The sequence below is a fragment of the Coenobita brevimanus genome, chromosome 79 (genome assembly GCF_032717465.1).
Source record: "Coenobita brevimanus isolate Jiangsu-jjx chromosome 79, ASM3271746v2, whole genome shotgun sequence".
NCBI classification, from domain to species: domain Eukaryota; kingdom Metazoa; phylum Arthropoda; class Malacostraca; order Decapoda; family Coenobitidae; genus Coenobita; species Coenobita brevimanus.
Window position 1 is genome coordinate 7211874 of NC_137032.1, and position 12307 is coordinate 7224180.

General features: G+C 41.0%; 1 protein-coding gene across 1 annotated transcript in view; it reads right to left on the reverse strand.

The window, feature by feature from the left end:
* Positions 1-5708: 5708 nt before the first annotated feature.
* Positions 5709-12307, reverse strand: part of LOC145408995 (methyl farnesoate epoxidase-like) — a 94455-nt gene continuing 87856 nt past the window's right edge. Inside the window, exon 11 of the mRNA XM_080279566.1 lies at positions 5709-5890. Within this exon, the coding sequence (XP_080135692.1) occupies positions 5709-5890 (182 nt within the window). The remainder of the gene's footprint in view (positions 5891-12307) is intronic.

The window sequence follows — 12307 nt, forward strand, 5'->3', positions numbered from 1 at the left end:
ATATTTACGATCAGAGCCGTTTCCTTGCATAAACAGACTAAGCAGCTGCTTAGGGCCCCACTGCTACCAGGGGCACACCATTGATATGCAGGCTAAAATTTATAAAGCCACTGTGTAATGGGCAAAATTTGTAGCTACTGTGTATAGCAATTTTCATCACATTAGACAAACCGTTTCAGGTAAATGTATCTAGAATCATTATATAGTTTGTTCTGTGATGTGTTGCATGACTGAATTACTGTAACATTACCATATCCATTTACAGTACTGAAGAACCTCACTATAACAGATGTGAGGAGTAAACTGTAGCACCAGTCGAACAGGGCAGTACTCCCGAGGTGGATGGCAAGCTGGTGATGGGGAGAGCTGGAGCTCCCGATTCACCAGCCCTCAGGACTGGATTCTGACCATCTCCCTTTGCTGAGCATTTTCAGTACATTCATTTACACAGAGAGTATGCCAGCATGCTCTCATAATACCTCTGCCTTCAACTGTCTACACCACACTACATGTGCATAACATATTACACCTTCTATTCACTCTCTTTAGTAATGGCCGCTGCAATGTTACCATCATATGAGATGGTACCTCAGATTGCCACCACCGGCAAGGTAGGGCTGGCGGCACAGGGTCCTCCCGGTCGCCGGCAACTGTTGCTATTTCCAGTAATGCTCGTCAGCGATGAGGTGAAAGTGTGGCCTTATTCTTCACCAACATCCGCAGCCTTACCAGAAATTTAAACTCAGTTCAATTTTTTCCTCAGTCCACCCTTTGGCCCTTTTCCTCACAGAACCACAAATCTCACCCTCTACTGATATATCCCCATTTTGTTTTCCCGGTTACCATCTCCTCACAAACTTCCGTAACAAGGGCGGCACCTGTTGTTATATCAGATCCCAATATGCAGTTAACACCATTTTAAATTTCATTTCATCCAGTTTTGATTTGTCATTATATAATTCTATTGTCAAAATATTACCAAATATATTTGTGTAGTTTATCGTTCCCCCAATGCTTCTTAGAAACCCAGTGTATTTGATTCCATATCCACACAGTTCAGTAACCTTAACCTTGCCCTTAGTAGCGAAATTACCATTTTGGGTGATTTTAACATACATAATGTTGAATGGTTATTGCATTCTGCCAGGACTGACGATGCTGGTCTAGAGTGCGAGCTGTTTGCAGAATCGTTTAATCTCACCCAGCTGGTAAAGCAACCAACCAGAATACCAGATAATCCTGCCCATAATGCCCATCCTTTGGATTTATTCTTGACAAATAATCCAGGTCAATACAGGATAGAGGTACTGTCACCACTTGGATCCTCTGACCACAATCTCATCAAAGCCTCATTAGTTAACCCCACTATACCTCCCCTTTCTGAACCTGTCAGGATGACCCGATGGCACTCTGATAGGGCAAACTGGGATGGATTAGAAATGATCTTTCTGACACTCCATGGCAGTCTTTCTTCCCAAGTGATCCCAATTCTACCCAGTCCCGCATTTGTGACTTAATACTAGCTGGTATGGATATATTCACACCAAGTCAACAGTTTACTAAAAGATCGAACTCTCCAAAATGGTTTGGTGGCAACTGTGCCAGAGCAACAGCCCAAAAGTCATTAGCATATAACTCTTACTTAAAATAAAAAACATCTTAATCACTATGTCAATTTAAAACTGCTAGAAATCATGCAAAAGCCATATTAAATCTAGTTAAATCAAACTTTCTTCAAAAGCAAGCATAAAAACTACTTAACAACCCTAATGACAATAGAATATTCTGGTCAACTCTTAATTCTTTCAATAATAACTTTAACAAGTTATCTTCCATTCCCCCACAAAAATCTTCAGATGGGAACTTTACAAATGACCCTCGTGGGAGAGCGGATATTTTTGCCAGTACATTTGCCAGAAACTCTATCATAGACGATACCAGCCAGAATGTCCCCGTACTAGAACTTGACTCTCCCGAAATTGCCCCACTTAAAATACAGACAAGACACGTAAAATCCATGCTAGACAGTTTACCTACCAACAAAGCTCCAGGCCCAGATGGAATTTGCCAATTGTTTTGAAAAAGTGTTCCCCTGAACTTGCCTCTGTTCTAGCTAAATTATTCAGACTATGTATATGTACTTCTTTATTCCGAAATTCATGGAAAGAAGCCAATATCCACCAAATTCCGAAGAAAGGAAGTTCCTCTGACCCCTCTGATTACAGACCAATAGCTGTCACATCTGAGGGGTGTGAAGTCACGTTTTTGTGATTTGAATGTCAGTTCACCGCTGATGTAGCTGAAAGAATTCGGACTACGTACACAGTTTCTCGGCACCATAATGGTGGAAGGGGTATCAGCACAACACTTGAAGACACAAAAGTGCAATCTGTGAACAGAGTTGAAAAAACACTGTTTGCACATTGAGTTCTAGCCTGCAACTGACAGAGAACTGCGACTCAGGAGTGGGCAGTGTTTGAATGTCACAACATGTCCAGTCTTGTTTCTCCAGGCCGCTGGTGACTCATTTGTCAAGGCGCATGCTTTCAGAAAAAAGCTATTGCACTTCACAAACACTGAAAATTGCTGTGTATGTTAAACTATTTGTGTCAAATGCTCCATAAAGCACTGGTACATACACACTATATATAATGATATGTGAGTATGCTTGAACAAAAAAAAAAATATTGGTGACAGAGAAATTCTGAAAACATATTTGGATTCAGCGTCCAAAACATACATAAGAAACAGATATTATATTCCATCGGACAAAATCTTTGTTGACCAATGAAATATGCATATTGTTAAACATGTTGAATCCAACCACTTAACTAGTAACAGACAATATCGTTCTCGCCGCAAAAGATCCACCTTTGATATACTCAGTCTCTTGACTCATACCATCCATCAGTAAATTGACCAAAATGGGGAAAACCATGGAATAGCCCTTGATATTTCTAAAGCTTCTGACAGTGTGGCACCGATCCCTGTTATCCAGACTCCCTTGTATGGCCTATTATCTTTTGTTCCACTGATTTCTTCATATCTAAGTGACAGAAAGACAAGAGAAAAAGTAAATGGTGTACACTCCTATTTCCACTTGATTAATGCTGGAGTGCCACAAGGATCACTCATGACTCCAGCCCTCTTCCTAATTCATATTAACGATTCTTATCACCCACAGTTCAATTCACTCGTATGCAGATGACTCAGCACTTCACTGTTCCTTCACACTTAAACACCCACTCACGAAATTTAATATCTGTAACTCGCAACTGGGTACAGCAGTCTCCACAAATCATGACTCATCTAATATCACTGAAAAGGAACAAAGTAACATTGTCTCATTTAATGCTAAGAGACCCAACTATAGATATACAATTTACTAATAGATATTGCCTAATTCCTATGTTACCTTCAATGCCAATAATATTCCTATCTTTAAAAGTAAATATGAAATTCTCGGTGTTTCACTTATACCCTCAGCTGGACCTCTCATGTTATATTACGTGCTAAAACTGTTTCAAAGAAACTTGGATCATTGTATAGAATCCGCAAATACTTCACTGACGAGCAGTTGGGTATAATTTACAAAAGTCATGTGCACTCTCTGCTTTAATATTGCTCACCCTTGAGCGTGTAATGCGAGAAAAAATTTAGTCACCAGTGTAGTGCTGGAAAGTTTTGAGAGTACTGCTAATGCCACCAGTGTAATGCTGGAAAGTTTAGATACCACAGCTAATGCCACCAGTGTAATGCTGGGATATTTTCACGACCAGTGTAATGACGAGAATTTGTCACCAGTGTAACGATCAGAATTTTAGAGATTATGAGAAATTGGGTAATGTGATCTTCTTTGAGAGTTTTGGGGATTATGGGTAATAGGGTAGCGTGATCTTACTTGATTATGTAAAATAGGGTAACGGGATCTTATTTGAGAATTTTAGGGATTATGGGAAATGGGGTAGTGTGATTTTATCTGAGTGTGCGTGAGCAGTTTAGATATTAGTACCCTTTGCAGGCCACTCAGTCTCGTCTGTGTCACTCCTTAAGTTAGAGGATAGCAAAATTTAAACTTGAAATAACCAAAGACAGATTACTCTTCGAATTGTGAATGAAACAAAGCAGACAAAGTATAATCAGGGTCGATAACTCCAGAATTATGAGTCTTTACAACCTAAATTAATATTCAAAGAATTCTGGTACACCTGGATATATTAATCCTGTGGTCTCAGTTGGACTCTCCAGTTGGACTCTTCGGGAAGACTCCTATAGATTACCACCAAAAATAGTCTCTTAAGACTAAATAGGTACAACTCAAGAATCATATACAACCAAATACAATATTCACTTTGATTACATGATCTAAGAAAGGGGGGGAGGGATTTAGTGTGAGATGATGGACAGTGGCTTGAACGCATGATCTGCGAATGATGAAGAGAGGAGCAGCGATCTCATTGTTTGGGGCAGCTCCCCACCTTGCATACTACTGTACATCATCACAGTATTCGGGAATCAGTTAAAACTTTAACTTATTACCTAGTAATAGTATTGACTCTTATAAGTTCTCCGAAGAATATGAAAGATACTTTTGCATTCAACATACGTAGAAAAGTGACTTACGATGTTTAAAATTTTTGTAATAGGCATAAAGGAACTTTAATCGTAACGAAGCCAAATCAATCAGGAATCCAAACAATTTATTTCCATGCCGGTTTCATGTGCCTACGTGACTCCAAACACGACTCCAATAACATGAATTTCACGCTTCACTAATGACTATCATCAACAATCTTATTTCAGACAACTTTCAATCCACTACTACATAGTTCAAAAGTCGAATGCTGTTAACTTCAGCATGTAAAACTCTAAATCAGAACATGAAGGGAGACATTCACAATTATTAATCCCTACTAAAATTTCCGCAGTTACACGTCTTTGTTGAAATGGTTGGTTCATATGAAATAAAAGTTAATCATATTCACACCAGTGCTCAACTAAGTACTATCAATACCAGAACCATACTCACATTATGAATATCAACTAAGACTAACTGAAATTTAGGACTTAACAACTAAATGAACTGTACAGATTATATTTATAACATTACATTTACAATACAGTACTAGCTTTTACTAACTTAAACTAGACTTAAGATCATGGCACCACAAGTGGATGTGGTGAGGTAGCATTAAAGCAACTGGACTAAATTCAAAACAAAGTTATAAAAAATATTAATAACCCAGCAATTACAAATGAACTACCTACCCTACAGGTAAGATTAAGGAATGTTGGCTCCCTTGTATTATTTTACAAATACTTTTACGGTAAATGCTCAGACGAAATTGCATCCATTGTGACACCTTTCCAAGCCTATCCCTGTGCAACATGAGCATCAGATAGCGTTCATGACTGAACTGTCACATTGCCATATTGCAGAACTTTTGCCTATCAATATTCTCTTATTCCCCAAACTTCATCTCTTTTGGAACTTGCTTCCCCAGAATAGTTTCCCCCGGAAACTTGAACCGACAGCAGTTTAGTCCAACTGTTACAGATTTTTGTGAATGAAGGACATCTGTAATTTGGAGTATGGATTATTTTTTTATCTGTTTTGCCTTCCTGTGTTCATTTTCTGTATCAAAAAAAAAAAAAAAAAAAAACAGGTGGACCCAGAGTAAACTAAGACTCGTTCTTAAATGCTGTCACTAAAACCTGGCCTCAGCAAAGACTTTGTATTGAGGTGGACTCAGGGTGAGACCAGACTTGCCCTCTGTGTCAGTCACAGGAATGGCAGGATCCAGTTTGAATCTGAGATGCTGCATAAGCGCTGAGAAGAGCAGGAAGGTTGTCATGCGAGCCAGTGATTCTCCAAGGCACACCCGTCGACCTAGGGATTAGGACGGATTATAGTTTTTTTTTTTTTTCATTAAAAGGAAGTGGATTATAACCATAACATGAAAACCAAGTCGTGGTTGCATGGAATTCAGTGAGACTTAAACATAAGGACGAAGTGTCTTCCTGATCACAACTAAATCAACATTCCAATCAGACTACAGTAGACCATCAGCTATAAATGGTGACCTTCAGTCATATTATATAAGAATAAACTAACCAGTTTTTACGATCAATCAATCTCCGTTGCAGTAAAATTTATCGTAAATATTACGTTGGATCATTTTTTAAATGGTCATATTCAATGCAAACTTGGCAATGATATGGTTGGTAGTTTCACAAATGAAAGTAAAACTATAAAAATGCCATCTTCCTTAAGTTACATATACAAAATGAGATCAAAACTAAACCGAATAAGACATTTTATTCTTTACGACGTGTGTAATAAATAGGGGATGAATATAGTTTTGAATGGTGAGTTGCTTGAGGAGGTAGAGTGTTTTAAATATTTAGGGTCACATGCTACTGTGGATGGAAGAATAGACGCAGAAGTGAAGTTTAGAATGAATGAAGTAGGAAAGGTGCTGGGTGGAATGAAAAAAGTGTTTAGATGTCGTTCACTTAGAATGGATGTAAAGAGAAGGCTGTATGAGGGTGTTGTGGTACCGACTGCGTTATATGGGGCCGAAACATGGAATATGGGTGTAGCAGAGAGGAAAAGTTTGAATGTAATGGAGATGAGGTGTCTGAGGAGTTTGTGTGGAGTGACGCGTATGGATCGAGTGCGAAATGATGATATGCGAAGGAGAACTGGCGTTGTGGGGGAGATGGCTGGTAGAGTTGAGTAGAGGGTGTTGCGATGGTTTTGGCATATGGAGAGAATGGATAATGAGCGACTGGTGAAAAAAATAACTAGATCTGATATGAGAGGTATAAGGCTGAGAGGAAGACCATGAATAGGATGGATGGACAGTGTGAAGAGAGTGCTGGATGCGAGAGGGATGTCTGTTGAACAAGGAAGAGTGACTGTGCGTGACAGAAATAAATGGAGAGAAATTGTGAATGAATAAATGATGACGCAGCCTTGAGGGGATATTCTCCCGCATTTGGTCTGATCAGCTAGTCAGGTCAGGTGCGGGTAAGGGGATGGGTCTATTATGATGTGACGGGTAAACCAGCTCTGCTGTCGGGTCCTGCTGCTGATGTCACTGATTGCACTGCGCAGTTGACCCTTGTGCAGTGTGGTGCGGTGAGGATCTGTCCCTTCTCCCCTTTGGGGCTAAGATGCGAATGAATGTGTTTGAATGGATGAGTAAATGGAGAGTGTGTCGTCCTGTCTCGGCTACCTCCCTTTCCTTGGGGGAAGCAGCCTAGGTATATAGATAGATAGTAATAATGGTAGGATTCTGCCTGACTTTGAATATTGACTACAGTGAGATATTTTCGTAATCAGTGTTTCCATGTATCTTCCTGTAGCCAGACACTTTAATTATCCTGTTCTCCGTCATAAGGCTGCCCTCTCTCCACTGCACACCACACTTCTCCCTATGTTTCTCCATCTCGTCCTTCCACCTGGTCTTCGGTGTTCCTCTCTCCATTTCCCTCAGTCTCACTGAGATACACTGTCTTGGTCAATCTCTCTCACTCTACTGTACATTCGTTTCACATAACCAGAACTTCCTTAAAGTGCTCTTCCAGACAATGGTTACTGGACTAAATTAATCTCTTGAATCAGTTGGCAGCTCTTCCCTTTTACCTTTCCTACATTCAAATTACTTAGCTAATTTTATGATATTGTTCAGAGCAGGGAGGCTAAATACAAACTTCATTCACCCAATCTGCAGAGTAAGTTGGAAAAAAAAAAAAAAAATGCACGGAGGAAGCTACAACAACATAAAAAATACATGACTGAATTTATGAACTTAATGATTGTCTATCTATCTATCTATAGCCCGACGCCCTAATCCCGCAAAGGGTGGCCGCAGACAAAACGCCTCCAAGTCACTCTGTCACCCACCATTTGACTCCCCTCCCCCCAACTCACCCCCCCCTCCCTCATATACCTCTCAACTCCATCCCTCCACCTCATCCTCGGTCTACCCCTCCCTCTCCCTCCCTCCACCTCACCTACATACACCCTCTTAGTCAGTCTTTCATCCTCCATTCTCTCCACATGTCCAAACCACCTCAGTGTATTTCTCCTAATCTTTTCAACCACATCACATCTACCCCACAACGTTCCTTCACTTCTTCATTCGTCAACCTGTCCCTCCACGCCACTCCACATGCTCCTCTCAAGTAACTCATTTCCACTGCTCTCACTCTTGACTTGTTCCCCTCTTGCAAGGTCCACGCCTCGCTTCCATACGTCAGGGTAGGGATCACAATACCATCATGCAGTGACTTCTTAACTTCCATACTCACGTCCCTATTTCTCATCACTGCTTTCAGTGTACCAACAACCTTTCTTCCCAGCTGTACCCTTTCACATACTTAGTTATAAAAATGGCCATAAACTGACCCTTGGCAGATTTCAAATAGCACAGACATCATCATGGTCTAGGTGAAAAAAAAAAAAAAAAATCCATTTATGTGGGGCCTCAGACTTAAAATTATGTACACTCAACCAAAATATATCTCAACCCCGAGGCTCAGTGGATGTATAAAAGAGCGATCTGCCGAAGTACAGGATTCTGTTAACCCAGTGTCTCAAAAAAAATAAATAAATAAACAAATGTTTCATGCGATTTCGAGTGTTAATAATTATCAGATACCTGCACCTACAGGCCTAGGGTACCCCATACACATTACTTCGTCCATGTTTCAAAATAACTTATGCGGTATATATAACCAGCCAAGTTCTCATTATTGCATAACATGATCAGAAAGCCTCCATTTATACTCGTATAATTATAGGCACTGAACGTATGCAAGGCCATCGCTCTGACTGGGCCAATCAGCTGTAAATATTAGACTGTATGTCACCTTTATTTAATGCTCACACACACAAACACACATATTATATATATATATACAGTATATATATATATATATATATATATATATATATATATATATATATATATATATATATATATATATATATATACGGTTAAGAAGTGGGATTTGCCAGTTAGGTGCTCGAGAAGAATCTCGATGTTTCCAGTGTTTACAGTAGCTAGTTCCGGTACGAATTAGAGTTGCCAGTTTGCCTGCTGTTTGTTATGTAGTTATTTCGTAAGATATGCATTAATTTTTGTGCTCTTTTTCTTTAATAATGTTCTAGTTATGTGACTGTCAAATTATGTTATTAAAATTAAATTTGGATGGTAATTTATAGTGTTACGTACTTTCGAAAACTGGCATATTTTTGGTTGTCTCCGAGTTGGTAACTGTGCTCTCTTTCTAGAATACACCAGAACTGTGGAGAAGTAGATCATTCTCGAACAATGCAAGCTTAAAAACGGATGGATAAGAGACTAGAACAAGTTTAGATTGAGTGTAGTGGAGTGAAGTTTGTATACAGTATTTTCAGTACTTATGAAAACAGTGAAGTGTTTATTGAAGTTTGCATATCATCAGAACTTGTAAGAACAGTCAAGTGTTGTCAAGCAATGTGTAATAGCAGTTAGTAAAGTTTGTATAGCTCCAGTGCTTGTGAAAACAGTGAAGTTGGAAAGCATTAAGTGTAGTTATTTGGAAAATAAAGACAGTGAATTTTAAGAAGCCAGTGTTTATTTCCTCCATAGCTGATCTTGTGTGCTGTACACCGAAAGGCTGACCATAGGAAGAACAGCTTACTGGGCAACGTCCTTCCTATACCATACTACTGCTGTTGGAGCCTGTGGTAGTGTGGGGTGGGGATGTAACACTAGTGTCAGGAGTGGAATTATTAAGTGCTGCATTGAGTCTAACCTTTGACATGGAAGCTGAAGGTGTGCAGACAGGGTCTCTACCTGGGCAGGAGGAAGAAGTGTCCCTTGTGACAACTGTGAAGCTAGGACAATTACAGGCACAACAGAAAGAACTCAAAGAACAATTACAAGCACAAAGTATCCAACTACAAGCACAGAATGAAGAACAGAAAGAGCTCAGGAATGAAATCAAACAACAATTGCAGGCACAGAACAAAGAACAAAAAGAATGATATGTTCAACTTCAAGAGGCATTACAGGAGCAATGGAGGGAACTACAACTGATGATGCAAGGACAGCTAGATGCTTTCATGGGGGAAATGAAGGAAGAACAGGAACAATTGAAGGAGGAGGTATATGCTGAGCTATGGCTGCAGAAGTATGAGGTAAGAAATAATGTGACCGAGTGCAAACACCATGTAGACGACCAGTTGAAGACAATGAGGAAATAGTGACAGAGTGCAGACAGCATGTAGATAACCAGTTGAAGCATGTAGTCGACCATGTGAAGATAATTAGTGAGAAAATGGAGGCTGTAGAGAAGTATTGCACTGCTGAGCCTCAGGTTAGTGTACAGGGAGCATATGAAAGGAATGGACAGTGTATGGTGAATCTTGACGGATCACAATCATCTAAAGGTAGCATTACAGGGTTGAATAATCAGAATGTAGGAGATTTAAGTCCTGGCTTTAATTATGATGCCTCAGTTTTTAGGTCCCAAACTAGTGAAGTGCATGGCTATAATGGAGGTCCAAATAAAAAGAAACCACAGGAATTTGATGGTAGAGTATCCTGAAAAGCTTACTGTGCACAGTTTGATTTCTTTGCTGATCAGAATGGTTGGGATGATAGGCAGAGGGCAGTACAGCTTGCTACTAGCCTTAAGGGTGCCACCGTGGAAATTCTTGGCCAGATGGCAGTGATGGAGAGGAACCGTTATCAGTCCCTAGTATAAGTGCTGATTCACAGATATGGAACCATGTACCAGAATGAGGTTTACAAAGCAAGATTCTGGAGCCATGTACAGGCTTGAGGAGAATCCCTACAGCAGCTTGTTCATGACCTGGAGAGTATGGCATACAAGGCATACCATGGAGCAGCACCTATTCTTCTGACGGACTATTCTTCTGAGGGACCAGTTCATCGATGGCTATTCTTTTGAGGGACCAGTTCATCGATGCTCTTGATAGTGCAGAGTTGAAAGTACACGTGAAGCAGGGACAACCAAGAATCATGCAAGAAGCACTAGCCAGGGCTCTAGAATTTGAGTCCTACGTCAGGTCCAGTACATCCACCTTTCAGGCAGGTTGTAGTGCATGATTCAAGGCAAAGAAGGGAAAGGTATGAGACGGAAAAATTTGTAGGAAGTTGCTGGTACTGTGAAAAGCCAGGACACAGAAAAGAGGACTGCTACAAGTGGAAGAGGGAACAGGAGAAGACCGGTGGAGGTTGCTGGTTCTGCAGGAAGACGGGACACAAAAAGCAGGATTGTCACAAATGGAAGAAGGAGTGAGAACAGAGTAGTGCAAGGAAATCTTCAGTTGTAATGAAAGCATGTTGGACATGTAGTGAGGTGGGACACTTCAGTTCTGAGAGCCCGAAGAAGAAAAAGGATGACAAGAAAAAGGCTGCAGAAGACCGGAGAGAAGCGGAAAACTAGTGGAGGCTGGTGTTAAGGGACAACTGCCAGCCAGCATTTCCCATGTTGCCCCACCACCTAGAAAATGCAAGAGAATGGCAATGGAAAGCGTGCAAACAGACGGAAGGGTAGACAGAAAGAAGTGCTCCCTGGTGATTGATTCGGCCTCAGAGCAGACTTTTGTGAGGCCTGATGTGATACATCATCTGCCTGAGTCATCAGAACAATTGTGTAGCATAACTGGGCACCACGAAGAACTGAGGGGACCCTTGAATGACTGGAATGAAGTGACAGGGCAAGAGGCTACTCTACCAGTCTATGTGGCCGACATGGAGGATCCTTGCCTTCTGGGTCTGGACCATCTGATGCCCATGGGATGTGAACTGGACTTCTGCTCCATGAAGCTGAAGGTTCAAGGAAGGTTGGTTCCCGTCACAGCAGTGAAACATACCATTTCTGGCGGCGAGGTGAAGGCACTCCGCACTAACAGTGATACCCCCAAAATCAGAACTACTGCTCCAGTGCAAGGTGAGTGGCTCTTTGACAGCTTTCCAGGAGTAGTGGAGCCTAATGTGCAGTGCAAGACAAAGGCTGGAGTAATGGTGGGGAGAACTTTGGTGGAATCAGGTGCAGATGAAGTGCCAGCTGTAGTGGCCAATTTCTCCCATAAGCCACAGAGGGAGAAATTGTGAGATTGTGCCAGGCGGCGGACCCTGAGTGGCACAGAGGAAGGCCCGTAAACTGAGCATTGCCAAAGAAGATGGGTATCTGCCAGAGCACTTAAAAGACCTTTTCTCAAGGAGTTGCCAGTGCTTGAATGGTTAACAAGTGCTGAGACTGAGGCAGCTACTAACACAAT